Here is a 20,917-nt window from a genome sequence, read left to right on the forward strand (position 1 = left end):
CAGTTTTAGAATGTCTGGATATTGCACTGCTGTCCAGCCCCAATTGTGGTGAATATGGCCTACTGGAGTTAAATGGGAGAGAGTAAGGAAGAAATTGTTCAGTGACATGAAGCAATACACGTTTTTTGCTCTGGCTCCTCCAAGGTATCCATAGTGCTCTGCAGAGCACTGGTGGAGATCTCTGCCAAGTATGGCATTTAGCTCTTTGTAAAAGCAAAAGGCCTGCAGCTCAGCAGCATATCATCTGTTGGTCTCCCTGGCTTTGTGATATGCTTGCCACTTCCTTCTCTTTCACACAGTCCTGCTGCTGATCCCTGTCATACCCCTTCATCTGCATCCCCCCATGTAATCTGCTCATAATGTCCGCGTTTTTCCAAGTGGACAGTAGCCGTGCCTACATTGGCTCTCCTGTGCTTGTGGGGAGAAGAGACAATGTTCCTGTCTACTCAAGACAGGAGCACATTCTAAAGCATAACTGGTGTGGTGGTTTGGGCAGTTGGAGAACCGGAAGGTGTGCTCACCAAGCCAGGCAATCAGGAAAAAGCATTTCAAAAACACCTGGGGGAAAATGGCTTCTGGTCTCAGTGACCCCTGGGCAGTGGAGTTCACAGTTGACAAGAGAGGTTTGTCAGGCATTGTGGGACAGCTGCTGGAGGGTGGTTAGGGTCAACACAGGTCACAGTGTGTCTGCACTCACTGTGTCAACCTCAGTAGTTCCACCTTGGCTCAGTGCTGTTCAGGTAGATGTTTTTCTGCATGGTCCTAATGGGGCACTTACATCAGCTGGAGACAAATGTGAGTGCAGACACATGCAGGGTGGGCAAGTCAGCTTATGTCGACATAATTTGATAGTGTAGATCAGGCCTGTGAGGGACCCATGTGTTTGCCATAATAAAAATCAGCCATTTTACTCCTACTCTTTTTCATCTCTTAACCGGTTTCTAATTCATGATGTCTAACTTCCCACCACATGGCTACTTTAGTATAGCCTATTGTGAGGGTCACGACGAAAGCTTATCAGGTTTGTGGGTTTTTTAAATTCCAATCAGCTGGTTCTTTTATTTACCTATTTTTTTGACACTTTTAAAGAACTATCAATTGAAAGAGACAATGACTTTTTTACAGAAGCTGGGTGTCTCCCTGTGTCGTCACATTTAATAATATTAAAATGTAATTCTTTATTATTCCAACCAGTTTACGTGGTACTGAAGTAAAACTCACTAAATTAATTGTAACCACTCAGAAAAGGCCAGATCTCTAATTCCCAGAATCACAGCTCATGTGTGTGGGTGTTTGTTTTGTTTTATTTTTTTAAGATAAGCACATTTGCTTCACTTGTCCTCTAGTGTAGTAACAGGTTTTGATTGAGGGAGAAGTCCTGGCTTTGTTGAAGTCAGTGACAAAATTCTCATTGACTTCAGTGTGGCCAGGTCATTCTGAATATTTTTCCCATTTCTGCCAGTACCTACCTACTCTTCATTGTATAGAAAGAGTGAGGTGTATTCCAGCCAGAGTTGGGTGAAATTTTCTCAACAAGTAGATCTTTTTTCAGCATTTTTTTTGATGCCTCAAAACTATTTGTGAATTTGGATCACATTTGTCAAATGGTTTCAGCCGAGGAAGAAGCTTGGGGGGGGGGGGGGGGGAATTTAAATGAAACATTGACTTTAAACTTTTCATTTCTAAATTGGCCAATTAAAAAAACCCCCAAAAGTTGAAAGAACCTGAAAGTGTCTTAATTGAAAAAAACTAAAAAAAGGGTTGAATTTGACCTGACACACTTCATTTGAATTGTAATAACATTTTTCAAGTTTTTCAACTAAACAAAACACTTCAGGAAAAAAAATTGGTTTTGTTTAGAATAAAACTAGGTTTTTTTCTGGATTTTTTCCTTTTGGTCCTTGAACCATAAAATCCATTATTAGCTCGCATCTACTCCCAGCATCCTTACTTGGTGTCCGTGCTATGTCTTCGTCCTCCATCTTCAACTGCATCCTTGATGCTGTTAGTCCAGCATTCCTGCTGAGTTTTTCAGGCTACCTGTGTTTGATGTACTTGGATCTTCATTTACTTCTATGTCTTTGGCTACCTGATCTTCAAAGTCTGTAGACCCTATTAGGCTTCCTAACTTTCATCTTAAGCTTTACCTGCTGTAGTTTGATGCTCTTGTCTATTGACTTCACTTGAATTGGATCCCTTTTTCTGAAGGATTCCTGTTTGACTCAAATAATTTCTTAAAACTTTGTCACTTAATCATACTGACTTCTCTTCCTTAGCTTTCTATTTCAATTTAACAATGAGTAATTAACCATTGGAACAATTCACCAACGGTTGTGGTGTTTAAACATGGTTCATGTTAACATACTTAAGGAACTAGCTGAATCAATCTTGGAGCCATTAGTGATTATCTTGGAGAACTCATGCAAGATGGTTGAGAGGACTGGAGAAGGGCGAACAAAGTACTGATCTTTAAAATACGGAACAAAGAGGAACTGGGTAATTAGACACTGTAACTAAAGAACAACTAGCCAAAGACTTCCCCTCTTCCCCCCCCCCGCCCCCCCCCCAAAAAAAAAACCTGCAAAATTTTTAAGTGGATCAGATAAAGAACCAGTGGGGCCACAACTATTGAGATGCTAAAAGGGCACTCAGAGGATAAGGCTATTGTGGAGAAACTAAATGAATTGTTTTCATCAGCTGAAGATGTGATGGAGATTCTCAAACCTGAGCCATTCTTTTTAGGTGATAAATCTGAGGATCTGTCCCAGATTGAGGTGTCATAAAACAAGGTTTTGGAATAAATTGATAAATTAAACAGTAATAGGTCACCAGGACCAGAGGGTATTCACTCGAGTTCTGAAGGACTGAAATGTGAAATTGCAGAACTAACTGTGGTATGTAATATTTAAATCAGTTTCTGTACCAAATGACTGGAGGACAGCTAAAGTGACACCAATTTTTTAAAAAGGCTCCAGAGGTTATCCCGGCAATTACAGGCTGGTAAATCTAACTTCAGTCCTAGGCAAATTGATTGAAACTATGTTAAAGAACAGAATTAACAAACACATAGATGAACACGATGTCTTGGAGAGGAGTCAATGTGGTTTTTATAAAGGGAAATAATTTCTCCAGTCTACTAGAGTTCTTTGAGAGGGTCAACAAGCATGTGGACAAAGGTGATCCAATGGATATAGTGTCCTTAGATTTTAAGAAAACCTTTGATAAGGTCCCTTACCAAAAAGCTCTTAAGCAAAGTAAGCATTCATGGCAGGGTGTATAAAAATCAATGTTTTTAAACAAAAAAAAAAAATTTAAAATCAGATATTTAAAAAATACTAAATTTCTCTCATTTAAAAAATAACTATTACAATTAAACCATAACAAACATGTTAAACCTACACTTAGGCTGGACAGACTAGAGCCATTAATTCATTTTTATGAGACTAACTACCAGCTCTTGCTTCTTGAAAGTTCTGGGCTTTTAGTTTCTGTTTCTCAGCAGACTAAAGTCACGTGCAGACTAAAGTCACAGGCTGGATAGGATTGTTGGTCCGTGCTAATGTGGTGGTGGACCTGGGCCAAGGAGAGTTAGTTAAGAAGGAGCAGAGGAGTTAGTTAAGGCACTGTCTTAAAGACAGAGAGACAAAGAACGGAGGCAGAGTAGAAAGGAGCAGTGAAGTGGACTGAAAAGAAAAAGGGAAGACATTCAGTACACACACAGCTTCCTGTATTTCCCCACGCTTTTGCCACAGAAGAACTGTCATGGCTTCTGGGCGTAAGAGACCCTATCTGAGAATATTTTGAAGAAATTCCTTCCCTGGGTAAAAAAAGGAAAACGTGTTAAGTGTAAGCAGTGCAAGAAGGAGATGCAGGGCCTAGTTGCAAGAATGAAACATAATGAAAACTGCTTAACTGGGAGAAAATGATGTGGATGAAGATGTGGATATGTCTGAAGAACAATGTGGATCAACTGGTTAGTAACTTAAATAATTCACTTCGCAATGCATCATTCTTCAAGACTGCGTGCCTTTTAGTATAAGTGTGATTTAACAAGTAAATTCCCAAGCTGTTTGCTATGTTGGATGTTGCTAGGAAAAGGATTAGCTAAGCTAAACTTTTTATGGGTCTAGGTTTAGAATCTATCACCCAAGTATATGGTACAGAAAGCTGCAGTAAGAGGGGTGGGGCCGGGAGGGGGGAACGGCTGGTGCGCTTGGTCAGGCCCAGCTGAAGGGCCGCTGAAAGGCTTCGGCAGTCGGCCAGCCGGCCCACCAGCCCTTGAGTGCACTGGCCCCTCTGGCATTTGCCCAATGGCCAGTCCCTGTGAGTAAGACAATATATTCCAGCATCCGTTAGAATGAGGTGCCTAGCATGCTATCTTATGCCAGGTGTCAAACTCATGGGCCTTGTCTGTGCTGGAGAAATTTTTAATTGACTAAGACAGGTTTTATTACCCATTTAGTTGAACTTCTGGTAGTCCCATTGTGAACAAAATCTCTGCCAGCCAGATATCTTTCTTTGGGGTACACAGAGGCAACCATTTTTTTCATTTGACACCTTCTGTTAAGAGCTGATGAAGCACTTCTATGGCTAACGGCTAGACTACACATCTGTGTGATTAGTCTACCTCAAATTGTTTGCTTTGATTTATAGTGAATATTTTGTGTTTTATTTAGCTGCTTCACAGGGCTGGTCTACACACAAAGAGCTTCAATTTAACAATCTAGTTTAATTAAATTGGGAGTTGCACCAAAATCGTTGCTCAAATTGCATGTAGAACTAAAGTGTGAGGTCTTGTCTACACTACACAGTTTTGTCAACAAAAAATCAGCTTTCGTCAACAAAACAGTGGAGGTGTATACACTACAATGCTCCTCCCGCCGATTTAACTCTCCTCCTTTGCCGACAAAATAAAACCACCTCAATGAGAGGCATACAGTGTTTTGCTGCAAATTTACATCAATGCAGTGTCAGTGTAGAAACTGCGCTTGGTTATGTTGCCGTAAATGGCCTCCAGGAGTTGTCCAACAATGCTCATCCTGGCCACGCTGGTCAGCAGTTCAAACTCCGCTTCCTGTACTCAGGCATCCACTCTTTCCCCTTTAAAGAAATGGAACTTTTGAAATTGCACTTCCTGTTTGCTTGGTGTGGACTGCTCCTGTTGCATCTTTCCTGCTGACCATGACAACTCCACGTACTAAACGATTACCTGCTTGGAGTACACTGGAGTTGTTGGGATCTGCTTACTCTCTGGTGAGAGGAGGCTGTGCAGTCCTAGCTCTGCTCCAGCTGTAGGAACTTTGATACCTTTGAGACAGTTTCTTATAGCATGTTCGATAAGGGCTATGAATGGACACAGTGCCCTGTGAAGATCAAGGAGCTGAGGCAGGCATACCAGAGGACAAGGGAATCAATCTGTTGCTCTGGTACTGCACTGAAGACCTGCTGCTTCTATAAGGAGCTGGATGCCTTCCTCTGCAGCAACCCCATTTCTACCATCTAGAGCCCTATTGGTATTTCAGGGGGGCTGAAGATGGTGGCCAGCAGACTCAACCCCGAGGATGAAGTGGTAGATGAGGAAGTGAAGTTGGAGGATGAGATGGGTCAGGCAACAGGGTTGTCTGGTACCATGGCGAGCCAGGACCTCTTCTCGCCCCCAGAGAGTTCAAGCCAGCTCTAGCACTCCGGCTCTAGCATGTATGATGCAGGAGAGCAGAGCTCTGGTAAGTGCTCATTTCGATTTGATACTGCTCAGTTACAGGAGGTAGAGCTGTCCTTTGCTTTGTTACATGCTAGGAGTGACTTAAGGAATAGAAATACAAGACTAGTTGTGTTTGCGTCTGCTTCACATTCCCCTATGCAGTGGGAGCCCTGCAGAAAAGTGTGTTAATGCACACCAAGATTTCATGGGAATCCTCCAGAGATCTTGAAACTTTCCTGGAGGTACTCACTAATCCTCCGTCAAAGATTCCTTGGCAGAGCTGCTTTGTTTCCCCCCCCCCCGTAGGAAACTTTGCTGTGCCAATTGGCAATCAGGTGCAGGGACCAAAGTGGCACACAGGCGAGCAGCATAGGGACCCGCTTTGAAGCTGCACACGTGCAGTAGAAGCATCTTTTGCATCCTTGCTTACCCTCAGGAGTGAAAGATGGGCTTCAATGAACCCTGCCTGTGGAAAATAGTGGCAGGATTTACAATATTGTCCCTAGTTGCTTGTAATGACCCCCTTTAAAAAATGTAAATCCTTTGCACCATCTTTAACCTCCCCCTGGCTGAACTCACCATGTTTAGGTCATCCACCAGGGTGTGTGTTTGCCAAGGGACTGTGAGACAGAGATATTTTACTATTATGATTCAGTGCTGGGAGTGCACGAATAATCATGTCTGTTTCTTGTGCTTCTGTAGATATGTCCTTGAGGGGAACCCCCTACACACTGACTGAGTGCTTCTTCCAGAAAAGGAAGCAACCCAGGAGGAGCAAGGGAGATGTTCTGATCCACTGGTGCTGCAGATCAAGAACACAGTTCGTGGAGAATAAAAATAAATGAAAAACTAAGATAGTGTAGAAGATGTATCCTGTCCCTCCCTGGTAGTCTTGGAGGTAGGCCGCGCCCCCTCACTACACACCTGTGGAGGTCAACTTGGTATAGGGGATTGGCTCTTCAGCATCCGTAGCCCAAGCCCTCAGTCAAGTCGGGGCGAGCAAGCAGTCTCTAGCCCCAGTCAGGGCGAGCAAGCAGTCTATAGCCCAGGCCCTCAGGCAGGGCGGGGCAGGCAAAGCATGCAGTCTCTAGCCCCAGGCAGGGCATGGCAGGAAAATAGTCTATGGATCTCTGAGGCTTAACAGGCTGGGATGAGGTGACCACCTCAGGGGTGGTGTGGGAAGGGGGCCCACCTGACCCCACTGCCTCCCAGCCCAGCGCCCTACCAGTGGCAGAGTATTCTGTCACTGGATCAGCGGGGCTCTCACTGAAACACACTGACAAAGGCTTGCCTAGCCAAACCTAAGTTGGTCTGACAGAGTGGAGGGTGGTAAATCCTTCAGCTGCCTCTGTCACCCCTAAGCCAGTGGGCTGGGCTGAGGCAGTGCAGGTTAGTGGAGCCAAGAACTAACAGCTGACTGCACTGATCAGGCTAAGCCAGAGCCCTGACTAATGAGGCAAAGGGAGAACAGCTGGCTACCTTGCCAGGGAGGGTATATAGGCCAGCTTAGGAAACCAGGAAAAGGGAGAAGCGTGGCCAAGCAGGGCAGGGAGAATTGCAAGTCAGTCTGCCGGCCGGCAAGGAGGAGCAAGCAACCCTGAGCCTCGGAGCCCCTAGAGTGCCTGGGGTTGGAACTGGGGAACTGACTGTGTGCACTGTAAATAAATGAGCACAGGTGACTGCAATGCACATGGCTGTGAGCCTTTTGTTAAAGGGGAGAATGCCGAGGGCCAGGAGGGCCTGGTCAAATGGCACACCACAGTCGGCTACCCCTGGGCTACTTCCTCCATCCCTGTGCCTGTGTACCTGCAGCCAAGGGTCATCTGCTCCCCCAGGGTATGCTGCTGGCGATAGTTCCACCATGCTGTTGCTGTCTGGGTTGTCCACGGGCTAGGGCAGGTCAGGTGAGTCCTCAGGGTAACCGGACTCCTCTCCAGTTCCTCTCTGCAGCAGCAGGCTGGAGATATCCTTCCGTTTCAGCGGTTGCCTCCTGTTTGAGCTGTAGGTCCCACCCTTTATACTTCACGTTCCTGTCTGGGCTCCGCCCCTCTGCTTCCAATGTGACGGGCGTGGCTTCTCTGGCTCTGCCCTCCTGGGGGTTGAGTGAAAGTCCCTCCCTGTCTGTCTCAGAGGGAGGCCACACCCCCTCGCTACAGATAGCCAGGAGAGGAAGCTGGGCCGGGAGCAGCTGATAACAGGAATGGAGGGCCAAACAGATGTTGAAGTCCCTAACTGTGCTGCAGATAGAACACATGCATGCTCAACCCTCCCTGTAGCCCGTATAGAACGCTTGCCATGCCCTCCCCAAACTCCACCCCCACATTCCTTGCCTCTTCCTGGTTTGTCGCAGTATCCCATTCGTTCCACCCCTTTGGACAGGTTCCCCAATGATAGCGGGACATGCACACAGCTATAAGAACCTCCATCAAGAGAATGCCCATCTCAATGTTGTTTCTCTTTCAAGAAAGCGTTTTTGTGTATTGGTTGTGGCTGTTTGAGTTTCTTTCAGAGAGTATTTTTTTTATTAATCTTTGTCTCCTACACATGATGGTTGCTTCTGGGATTAATGCACAATGGCAGTTGGATCATTTGCAACTGACTACAACTCATGGTCAGAAAGTAACAAAAGTTTTCATTCAAGGTGACAAAACAAAGCATGGCAGAATGCTTTATAGAATCACCTTACTGGTGCTCATTGTCAACATGGTGCTTCCAAGTCTCCCTAAATCGAATAGCCCCCCTGTTTCCCCTCTCTTCCCCTCCCCCTCGTGCCCCTTTAATAGCACTGGGATCTGGCTGCTCAAAATCAGCCACAGGGCAATCTGCCTCCTTGGGAAATGTTTCACCCTAGCCTCACAAATATTATGCAGTGCACAGCAGACTGCTATGATCATGGGATTAACTTCCTCATTGAGGTCTAACCTGCCATAAAAGCAGTGCCTTTAGTCTGCCAAACGCATATTCAACGGTCGTTCTTCACCTGCTCAGCCTATTGTTGAAGTGCTTTTTGCTGCTGTCCAGGTTCCCCATGTAAGGCTTCATGAGCCATGGGAGTAAGGAGTACCCTGGGTCTCCCAGGATCATTATGGGCATTTCATTAGCTCCTATTGGCATCTTATGGTCTGGAAAGAAAATCCCTGCTTGCAGCTTTCTGTACAGGCCAGTGTTCCTGAAGATATGTATGTCATGCACTTTCCCTGACCACCCTGCCTTAATATCAGTGAAACGATTCCAGTGACGCACAAGCACCTGCAATACCATAGAGAAGTACCCCTTTCTACTGATGTACTCCGTCGCAAGATGGTCCTGTGCCAAAATTGCCATCTACTGTCCCGCTGCATTTATGGTATCCGTTGCCACAAAACCATCCACTATTTCAAGCACATTTCCCAGGGTCACAGTCCTTTGTAGCAAGAGGCAATTAATGGCCCTACACACTTGCATGAATGGACTTACCGACTCTAAACTGATTTGTGACTGACCGGTAGCTCTGGAGTTGACAGCTTCCACACAATGATCGCTATGTGCTTCTCCACCAAGAGGTCAGCTCTCATTTTGGTATCCTTGTGCTGCAGGGGGGGGTCAAGTTCTGCACACAGTTCCAGAACGGTGGTTTTGTGCATCTGAAAGTTCTGTAACCTCTGCTCGTCATCCCAGACCTGCATAACAATGCGATCCCACCACTCAGTGCTTGTTTTCCAAGCCCAAAAGCGACAGTCCACCATGTGAAGCTGCTCCGTGAATGCCAAAAGTAATATAAAATTGTTTCTTTCCATGGCACACAACAGGGCAGGCACCGTGGATTCCTGCTCAGAATTGCAGCTCATGAAATACTGCATGATCAGTCACATTGTGTTCATAACACTTATCACAAGGCTAGAGAGTGGAGCAGGATCTATGATTTCAGGCACAGAGAACGGGCAAAGAGTTTAGAGGGGCTGTGGAAAAATGGCACAAAACGTAGTTGGAAGGTCATGGAGTGATGGGACAGAAAAAACTGCATCATTGGATGTTGAGCTTGCACCTACAATGCTCTGCGATCCACTTCTCGTTCCCAAAATTCTTAGCTGCAGAAGGTGGCAAGTAGCACAGTGGGATAGCTACCCGTTGTGCACTACTCTCTGTCAATGCTAGAGCACCAATTGTGGTCATACTCTGCTGGACCATTGTGGGAACATGCACAAGTCATGTAATTATAGCAGTTTATGATTGTCGGCATAACTTGTGTCAACTTAACTCTGTAGTGTAGACATAGCCTAAACTATCACCACCACTCTGACTTAACAGTGTGAGATCATTGAGAGATATTTTCTTTTAAAGTTCCTTGCCTTGTTATCTTGTTTTTCTATTGAACTGTGTAGTTACTTGTTGTTAAAAGTCTGCTGTTATAAGTGTTTTAAAATTTGCGTGCTCTGCCCCTAAGCAGTGTTGTATCACCACGTCTTCATCCCTAATCAGTCACCTGCAAAGTCACTACCATTTGCAAAATTTAATAAGTTCTTCATGGGTGACAGAATAGTCAACAGTAACTTTTTCCTAAACTGATCTGTAGGACACATGAAAACTCAGGTCAGATGTTCTCCACATCTCACTCAGTTGTTCTGTTTGTTGTTTCTTTGTGTCTTACATTTTCTCATGTCTATCTGGAAATGGAAAAAAGTGATTGTAATGTTCTTTTGACATTTTTATTGTCTTAAGGGCCTTATGATACTGATCTTGACTTTGGCTTCTTTTGTTGTCTGTATCCTTTTTGCAGTGTTTTAATTCACTGTTTTGTCCCTTTTTCAAAGCTGTGTTTTCTACTAAACTTTTCAACCCATGTCATTCTTGCTGACTGTCACAATGGTGATTTGCATTTACTTGTAGACTTTACTGTGGTACAAGCCCTAACAAGATTGAGGCTCTACGGTGCTGGGCATTTTACAGACCTCAGTAGGATACAGGCCGTACCCCAAGGAGCTTTCATCTGAATAGAGGAGGCAATATAATTGATGATAAACCAACATTTATCTGTGAACACCTCTATTTTCAAGGGTTTAAAACTAAATGAAAACATTTTCTTTGGGAAGCAGGTTGGTATATATCGTCAGATCAAGGAACATTTTCCCAAAGAAACTTGTCAGGGGAAAACCAGTTAAACTTGATTAATTTTTCAAGACTTTTTAATAGTTTCCAGATTTAAACTGTCAATGAAAGAATCTTAATTAGCAAGAGAATTAGGTTGTTTTTTCTTTCCAATCACCACACGCAGAACTAATCTGGTTGCAGTAATCCTGTCTGACTTCAGCCTGCAAACTGATTTACACTACTAGCACCGTGATCACATTGCATGTTTCAAGCTAAGCAGTGTTGTGCCAGGTCAGTATTTTGCTTGGGAAACCTCCAGAGAACACTTTTTGTAGAAGAAGCAGGAAGAGGTGTTGCTGATTCATTGTGACAGCGTTCTCACTGAGTTAGTTTTGGATGAGTATGTTTTATCGCCGTGTATTGTTAAACTACTACCATTGTTGACCCTAGCACCAACTTCATTGCAATGGCTGTAGCTATTCTTGATATAATTGATATATCAATTTTGAATTTGTGAAGCAGCTTGGGATCCTTCAGAGTATAAAGTCTAGGGTAATAGGTGGTACTGTATCAGAGTCCAGCATAACTATAGCTAAAAAGGTAGGTGCAAAAACTAAATTTCAGTATGCAGACAAAGTTTCCATCATCCATTAGTTTCCATCATGTTACAGTGATGTAAACCAACAAAACCAGAAAAATGCCTAATGAAGGATCTAATCCTGCAGATTTACACACAATAGTAAAGTTAATCACGTGATAGTCCAGTTCACTTCAGTGTGAAACTGCCTGGCACAGAATGTTAAACATCCAATGTTTTGTAATCGCCAAACCAGTTAATGGCTCCATGCACGCTCTTTTCTTAAAGACCAGGTAATGTAATTTTAGTGGTCGAACATGTTTGTTTCTATATAAACATTAAGTGGAAATAAGTGTTCAATACAACTTAATTAGAAGAATTTGAAAAAAATTGTAGCACTTTTTCTTCCATACAGATGTGATTATGCTTAAAGAATTGCTTGTAAAAGTGGCACTTTGGAGTTCCATTTTGTTTCTTGTTAAATACTATATAGAATTTTCTGACTTCCCAAATTAAAATGTCATTTTTTTCCCCCTTGCCTGAATCTGAAAATCCAGTTGTTTCTGATATCGCCAATAATAAACATTCTGATTTTGGAGCAATTGTATTTGGTGTTTGAGCACGCTTATGATCGTTTAGCTGTATTGGTTCTGCAATACTTTTATTATTTGAAGTCAATGCAGACACTTAAAAATACCATTCTGTCTCTGCTCAAAATGTAGGGTTTGAGTTTTCCAAGGCCAAAGATAAATAGTTTAATTTTTTTTACACTTTTTGTGATTTATTAAACATTCCCTTGCAGCATTGGAAACCCAAACACAACGGCATTGTGCTGGTATATGAAAACCAGAAAGTGAAATTGGCCAGTCTAGTCACTTCTCCTTTCTTAATTTTTTTCTGCTGTAAAGTGTGTAGGTGTATAGTAGTGTACGGTATATATTCTGACAGAAAAAAGAAATGGTGAAAATTAGCAGACTTCTACATTTGACATGACATTGTTACATGGTAGAATCTGTAAATCAGCCCAAACTTTTGGGAAAAAAATCCAAATTACACCATCGTATACCCTTCCTATCTAACATGCAGTTGTGGGTTATATATGTAACTTTAACATTTTAAGAGGAATATCAGGTTTGCAAGTTAAAGGCTAAAATGGCACATTTATAGGAAAAGAAGATAGGGTTATTGAAGTGTAATAGAGCTGGCTAGTGTACATGTTAAGATAGTTTCAATCAGTTACTGATGGAGTGCCAGGTATCTTTTTGACCATTTGTGTTCACATGCTTGGCTACCATTAAACATTCTCTCTTGGAGTGGAATTCCTAATACTTAGTCTGTGCCTAAAGATGAGCTATTCTGGAAAGTTTGAGCAAAATCCCTTAAGTAATTTCAGTGGGAAAATGCAACTTTTGCATTGAAGAAGAAAATCAACCTACTTATTTAACACAACTAGCAGCAATTACTGGGTCTTGAAAGCTGGCATGGACATAATCAGAGCTTGAAAAATCTACTCCTCTGTTCACCCAAGATAGAGGGGAAGCTTTTTTGGGTGAGTGCCATCTGCTTCTTCAGAATCTGAAATGCTTAGAAAATTGTTTCTAGGTTATGACTATGCTAACCTTCAAAATGTGAATTGAGCATAAACCAAAGCAGTGCTAACTTCTCTACAGGCAAATGTCTCCAGTTCCACTGCTACTACCAGGTTTGCCAAGGCAAAGCAGAGCGAAAACTGACCAGTTTTGTCACTTTTCATTGCTGCTATTCAAAACCCAGGTCAGTTTCACTCTGCTGATTTAGGGAAAGCTACTGTGTGAGTAAAAGCAGACATTGGCACTAAAGCTATTTACTGGACAGAAAGATTGAAAAACAGATGGCGAAGGTGTAAAATAGGAGAATGAGGTTGAGCAACCAGAAATCGGGGGTGGGGGGAAACCAGTAGAGATCCCCCACCCACCCTCCTATTAACTAGGGGTGGGTGTAATGGGGAAATGAGTGTTCCTCAATTCTAGCAGCCTGAAAGAGTAGGGGTTGTCACATATAAAGATGGAACTCTGCTGAAAATTCTAACAAGTCTAGTTTATTTCTGATCTCATTTTGTCTGTTTTGTGGTGATATATTTTTTGAGTTCTTACTGAGGGTTTTTCTTAATGTAGGTTACACATTATAAGCAATATCCACCTAATACAAGCAAAGTTTATTCCTACTTTGAATGTCGTGAAAAGAAGACTGAGAACTCCAAATTAAAGAAGGTGAAATATGAGGAAACTGTTTTTTACGGGTTGCAGTACATTCTAAATAAGTACTTAAAAGGTATTTGTCTCATGATTTCAGGTAAAACATTGCTTGTACATAAATCTCCAGATTTTTCTCCAATCTTCTTGAATTCTGATAGTTGAAGCATTTTTATCTTTTATTTGTATCATATTCAGTATCATGAACAAACTAAACACTGCAGAAAAGAATAACAAGTATTTCTGTCTGTGTGCAGATGTTACGATGTTTTAGATGAATGGTCATCTTAAACATCAAAACTTGAAAAAAATTCAGAACAGAAGATAAGTTACATGGAATCACTAAAAAAGGTAGCAATGCCATTCTCTTTGAGAGTCCGTTAAGATTTGGAGAAAAATAAGTGTTATGTTTAAAACTTAAAAATGTACGATCTGTATTTGCTGATTAGTTATATGCATATATTAATAACTTGTGTTTAAATGTATTTGCCTTTTAATCTAGTAATGATCTATAACAGAATTTTAATTGCTGACTGTGGTAGCTAATGTGCATTTTTTTCAGTCTGTTTAAAGTAGGGATGTAAAAACTTGTTTAAAAAAAATCAGTTTAACCGTTCTAAAATAGAACGGTTAAATGGAGAGAGGGCGGGCGGGAGCTGTGCTGGGCTCGGCTCCTCACTCCCAAGCGAGAGCTGCCTAGCTGCAGCTCCTCCGCCGCAGAGCCATAGCTGGGCAGCTCTTGCTGGCGGGGAGCTGAGCCGAGCCCAGCTGTGGCTTCCCCCAGTTCTGCATTTGCTGGGAGGAACTGCGCTGGGCTCCGCACCTCCCCATGAGCCAGAGCTGCCCAGCTGCTCTGGCTGGTGGGGAGCTGAGGCCAGCTGCAGCTACCCCCCTGCTGGGCTCCACGCCTCCCATGAGCCAGAGCTGCCTAGCCTCTCTGGCTCGGGGGAGCCCAGTGGGCGCCCCCCCCCCCCAATTTAAACAGTAATCAGCTGCTTAAAATGTTTAAACAGCTGATTACCGTTAAAACGGTTAGGCTTTTACATCCCTAGTTTAAAGGTGTACATCTGAAAACTTCACATTGTATTATAGACTCATGTTTGGAGGTTCAATTATTTATTTGTTTTTTTGCACTTCAAGTAAATGCCATCTATTTTGATTCTTCCTCTCATTCTGGTTTCTGTTATACCAAAAAATCCTTTTCCTACAGCATTGGCCACAGATTCTGCAAATCTTAACCAAGACACCACCAATGCCAATCCCAATTCTTGTTGAATATTGGCACTCCAGTAAAATATCATTTGGCAATCCCATATCATTTACTGTGAACAGTGTAGGGCCTGAATTTCCTCTTTTTGTACTCCCTTGAAATAGGAAAACTGTCCCAAAATAATCACAGCATGACTCAAATCAGTATGCTTAGAGTCTCCAAAATCTCAGTCTGTGATGGATTGTCAGAGGCTAGTTGACCTTACTATAACAGCGTCTATAGAGCTTTAAAGAATTACAGGACAATATTAAACTTAATTCAGTTTAGCATTTAACGAACGTGGCTGGTTGGCAGTCCTTAAGACTCAAGTCCCGTGCTCAGCCACAAAAAGATTATGACAGACTCAATAGCATTGCAAGCTTCTTCAGAGTGTCCTGCCAAGGTTCCTCAACTGTGTTTTGAAGTGATGATCTGTGTGGAGGAACGTAGTGTAGTATCCATGCTAATTCAGACTTTGGGTGGTTTTCTGAGTATTGTGATGATACTCCTCTGGGAACTGTACTAAGGACATCAACTCATTCCATGTAGATGTTGACCAATCATAGAAGATTAGGGTTGGAAGGGACCTCATCTGGTCCAACCCCCTGCTCAAAGCGGGACCAACTCCAACTAAATCATCTCAGCCAGGGCTTTGTCAAGCCACATCTTAAAAACCTCTAAGGATGGCGATTCCACCACCTCCCTAGGTAACTCACTCCAGTGCTTCACCACCCTCCTAGTGAAAAAGTTTTTCCTAATATCCAACCTAGACCTCCCACACTGAAACTTGAGACCATTGCTCCTTGTTATGTCATCTGCTACCTCTGAAAACAGCCTAGCGCCATCCTCTCTGGAACCCCTTTTCAGGTAGTTAAAGGCTGCTATCAAATCCCCCCTTATTCTTCTCTTTTGCAGACTAAACAAGCCTAGTTCCCTCAGCCTCTCCTCATAAGTCATGTGCTCCAGCCCCCTAATAATTTTTGTTGCCCACCGCTGGACTCTCTCCAATTTGTCCACATCCTTTCTGTAGTGGAGGGCCCAAAACTGGATACAATACTCCAAATGTGGCCTCACCAGTGCTGAATAGAGGGGAATAATCACTTCGTTCAGTCTGCTGGCAGTGCTCCTACTTATGCAGCCCAGTATTCCATTAGCCTTCTTGGCAGTAAGAGCACACTGTTGACTCATATTCAGTTTCTTGTCCATTGTATCCCCCAGGTCCTTTTCTGTGCATGGGATTCTTCCATCCTAAGTGCAGGACTCTACATTTGTCCTTGTTGAATCTCATCAGATTTTTTGGCCCAATCCTCCAATTTGTCTGTGTCACTCTGCATCCTATCCCTACCTTCCAGAGTATTTACCACTCCCCCCAACTTAGTGTCATCTGCAAACTTGCTGAGGGTGCAATCCACCCCATCCTCCAGATCATTAATGAAGATGTTGAACTAAACCATCCCCAGCACCAACCCCTGGGGCACTCCACTTGTTACCAGCTGCCAACTAGACATCGAGCCGTTGATCACTAACTGTTGAACCCAATGATCTAACCAGCTTTCTATCCATTTTATAGTCCAGTCATTGATAGTGAACTCAAATTATAACCAATCTGAGCTGAATTTGAACTACTGGTCTATAAGTGAAAGGCCTTCTATTCCTATATCAATTTCCTTAGCCATCTTGTCTTCTTATAATACAGCTTTAATGCTAAAAATGATGCTTTTAAGCATAGCATGCCCTATGACAGGATTGCCTTCCGAAACTCTTTGGCCGCATAGTAGCTTTTTCATGTCTGGGAGGAGACTTTGATGATAATAGCCTTATCTTTTATTTATTCATAAAGAGCTGGTTAATTATGCTTGGCATTAAAAAATTATCACATTGTCTGATCTTATTTTTTTTTTTTTAACTTTTTCATTGCAGGCAAAGTGATAACCAAAGAGAAAATCCAGGAAGCCAAAGAGGTTTACAGGGAGCATTTTCAAGATGATGTCTTCAATGAAAAGGGATGGAACTATATTCTTGAGGTAAAAATCTGTGTGTTCTATACATTTTAATTCAAGGAAACACTAAGGTAGGATTTATGAATCAGTGGATTAGTTGTTTCCATCTTTAGGATCACTGCTGTAGTCTGCAGGAACTAGCAGCTGTCACAGAACAATCAAATAATTGTAAATCCATACAGCAAAGTATTTTTCATCCTTTCAAATACCGGATATGGCTTTCCAGGTAACAGAGATTTATTGCTGCCGTCACTTGCTAGAATGAGTGGGGGCTTGTTGGCAAATTTCAATATATAAAATAGTACTTAGTGCCTGGGTGTAACTTATATCAGTTTCCATAATTAATCAGAACAATTTGCTTGTAATACAGAAAGCACTAAAAATTTTTGCTTGAGTAAATAGTAAATGGAGAAAATACATTTTAATTGGTATATGAAAATAAGGTGTCTAAATTGTGTAGTGGTACTTAAAATCAGCATTATTATAAAATATAGAAAAGAGTTATTTTGGAGATTTTTTTAGTTTTGAAAATGTTATTTTCTTAGTGTCTTTTTTTTTTCCCCCAAATAAATGAGAGCATTTTCCCTGTACGAGTAGGCAGATTTGTATGGTCTTTGCAGTTGAATGATACTAGTATTTACTTGCATTGGTTTCCACTCACTGAAGCTTGCTGCATTGGCAATTTTTATGACAGACTAAACTATTTCTTAGAATGCATTGTGTTTCCCATTTATGATCATGACTGAGGTATTTGATGGCATGTGACTATGAACGTATTGGCATGCCTGTCCTCTAGCAACTGGATCCTTGCTGTATATAAATGTGATAAGGTTCCTGAACAGGAAAGGACTCAGAAGAGACTTCCAAAACTGTTGATTTCTTGGAAATACCTGGGTTTTTTGGATGTGTCTCCATGTGAAAGTGCTTCTGAAATTCTCACTGGAAGTGTTTTATTAAAAAAAAAAAAAGTTAAAGATTAATCAGTAGCTCCAGCTGTCATAATATTGAAGCAGCCTTTTGATATGCATTGGGATATCAGTGGGAAATGTTTATTGATACTAGTTATAAAACTGCACCATTTTTGTAAAGCAGCACCATTTTGGTGCATCTGTTCATTTTAACACACTTTTGTACACTTTATGGAAAGACTCCTAACGCATGTTCCTTTGGGTCTACACACAAGCTGCTTCTTATCAGTTTAGCTCATCATGCTATTTCAGTAGCTTATAATAGTTATTTTACAGCTACTGTCTCATAATTTATTCTGTTATAAACAGGCTGCTACATCATATTCCACAGAGGGTTGAATCTTTCAAGCATGAAAGTTAATGTTAACAATTGTTTGAAGTTGAAAGAACAAAACATTGGGAGACTGGATTCCATGGTCAGTGGACAGAGTAGATGAAGCTTTTTAGAAAGAATATACAGTGAATCCCATTTAAAGATATTAGTCTTCTTAAAACAAATGTCAGCAAAACATGAGACCATTTAAAAATGGATGGACTAAACACGAAGCACACGTAAAGGTAAAACACCACAGAAAATTGAGTGGCAAAGACCTGTTAAATGAATGCTTCCGTGTACCAAACAAACATTTTATTTTATTTTATTTTATTTTATTTTTTATAAAACAGCAGGGTCTCCTTAAACAAGCATGTGCAAAGAATAACATTGTTAAATATCCCTTTGTGGAACATGGTTATTCATTTTGTTAGGCTAGAGGAATTGGTGCCTTTTTAAATGTATAGGTTTTGGTGCCATTGAGTGGGTGGATTTTGTTTTTTAAATGTTCAATTTTTCACTGTAAATGCCTTCTTTTTAGCAAATATGAAGCCTGATTTTGCTCCACTGAAGTCAGTGGGAGCAGGGCTGGCCTCGTTCCTACCAGCTAATGCTATTACTATTTCTTTTACAGAAGTATGAAGGGCATCTTCCAATAGAAGTAAAGGCTGTTCCTGAAGGCTCTGTCATTCCCAGAGGAAATGTACTCTTCACAGTAGAAAACACGGATCCAGAGTGCTATTGGCTTACTAATTGGATTGAGGTCAGTCTTTAAAAATTAAGCTTTTATTAAAAATGAAGAATCGATTCATAATTATTCTGCTTCGGTTAGGGTGAGATCTCTGGAACCAGCTGGCTTCTGTTTTCAAAAGATCTCTTTCTTGAAGCCTGCTGCAGGAGTCTTATGTGTGATATGATTATTTAGTAAATGGGGGAAGTGCACAACAGTGCTCATACACCTTGTGGGGATTGACTTTTGTGTGCATTGGTCTGCAGCTCAGGAAGGTTGATTCCTGCAGTGAGTAATTACGTGGCCCACCTCACAACAAAAAGGACTTAATTTAAGAAGTCTGATTCTTAGGGCAATCTATTTTGGACATAGCCAATATTTCTTGCATCACTTCTAAAAATGAGGAACACCTCTTGGAAGAGTGTAGTTGTAAGTTAAGACAGGAGTAGAACTGGGTATTGATGTGATGGTACCCTCCGAATCAGTCACTTGCGTACATGTTGACACCATTTGCCATACCTAATTTGCTTAGTCTTTGCAGCGCCTATGCAAATTCCCCTTGGCTTATTGCCAGTAGATCCAGTTGTGTTTGGCTCAATGCCAGCTTGTTGGGTTTTGGAGTCTTGATCAAAAATATTTGTGTACCTGATTTTTTTGTTGTAGACTATTCTTGTTCAGTCATGGTATCCAATCACAGTGGCCACAAATTCCAGAGAGCAGAAGAAAATTTTGGCAAAGTATTTGCTAGAGACATCTGGAAGCTTAGAAGGACTGGAGTACAAACTGCATGACTTTGGCTACAGAGGCGTTTCTTCACAAGAGGTAACACTAATTGCCCAGTAGCTTGAGAAGTCTAATTCTATTTAAACAAATGTAGTACAGCCAGGAATCTATAGCATTTTGGCACAAATACCTTTTGACTATTTCTGACACTTTGGTGTCTTGTAATGTTATGAAAGTCTGGAAACATGGAGCAGTATGTTGGGAGTACTTTCCTGAGTGTTCTTTCCCTCTCTTTGTACCTTCAAGTACAAAATTAAAGAAACTGCAGTTTACTTAACTATCAAGACTTGGCGAGCTTTTCTCTTTATGGAAATTATCTTCTGGATAGTATGAGACTGTGTTAAACTAAATATAGGAGAAACTAGAATTAATAAACAAGGCTCTTCGCTGTACAGAACTAACCCTATACAATGCTTGATAATTAGTCTTCATGATTTGGCACTGTAACTTAAAATCATGTCTGTTTCTCAGACAGCAGGAATAGGAGCATCTGCTCACTTGGTAAACTTTAAAGGAACTGACACAGTAGCAGGAATTGCTTTAATTAAAAAGTACTATGGAACAAAAGACCCTGTTCCAGGATATTCTATTCCAGCTGCTGAACACAGGTAAGATCTTTTTCCCAGTTGTTTGAAACCTTTGCTGAATTTCTTTATTTCTTGTGTTAACATAACTATTTTTCCTTGTCCTTACTTTGCATGTAGAAATACTTGCTTTACTCCACATAAGGAGGCAGATAAAACCTCTTCAGTCTTTTTGTATGGTACACAGTATGAGTAGATACTAGTCCAGCTGTTAAGTCAGAAGTGAACCTTGTCAGATGATGTATGTATAATGTATTGATCTATTTATTAAGAAACTTAGTTAGGTTCAAAATAATAATGTAATGTGATTTTTTTTGAGTCGTGTTGTAAAGTCATAATTAAAACATTGTGAACATTTGTATTCTCAGTGGGCAAAAATTGGCTTCTGTAGCCCAATTCCTTAGCACAGCTCTTTGAAAATAACTGAGAAGTAATGAAAGTTGCCAGTGTCCACTCAAGACCTCTCTCCCAATCAGAGGCAGTTACAGTATAAGCGTCCCATCATGACAGGACCCATAGAAGGATTAGTTCTATCTGTGTGATCAATCTTTGTTAAACTGTTAGCAGCAATACACTGATTCAGCCTTTTTTATAGTTCATACAAGCTACTTGAAGATATTTAAAGGACTGGGCAAATTTGCATTATAGTTTGGCTTTAGTTAGAATATCTTTTATAATACAGAAAAATACAAAATGTGTGATTTGGCTGGCTCG

The 20,917-nt window shown here is 41.5% G+C and overlaps 1 protein-coding gene across 2 annotated transcripts in view; it reads left to right on the plus strand.

The window, feature by feature from the left end:
- Positions 1 to 20,917, plus strand: part of NAMPT (nicotinamide phosphoribosyltransferase) — a 48,188-nt gene that overhangs the window by 7,172 nt on the left and 20,099 nt on the right. The window contains exons 2-6 of one of the 2 annotated variants that reach the window (XM_067564465.1): positions 13,499 to 13,676; positions 16,746 to 16,849; positions 18,741 to 18,869; positions 19,500 to 19,658; positions 20,091 to 20,227. In XM_067564465.1, coding sequence (XP_067420566.1) covers positions 13,499 to 13,676; positions 16,746 to 16,849; positions 18,741 to 18,869; positions 19,500 to 19,658; positions 20,091 to 20,227 — 707 coding nt within the window. The remainder of the gene's footprint in view (positions 1 to 13,498; positions 13,677 to 16,745; positions 16,850 to 18,740; positions 18,870 to 19,499; positions 19,659 to 20,090; positions 20,228 to 20,917) is intronic. The other variant, XM_067564466.1, reaches the window with a different exon arrangement.

Source organism: Emydura macquarii, unplaced genomic scaffold (assembly GCF_026122565.2).
Source record: "Emydura macquarii macquarii isolate MOO-44397 ecotype Brisbane River unplaced genomic scaffold, CSIRO-AGI_Emac_v2 contig_2636, whole genome shotgun sequence".
In the NCBI taxonomy this organism is placed as follows: Eukaryota; Metazoa; Chordata; order Testudines; family Chelidae; genus Emydura; species Emydura macquarii.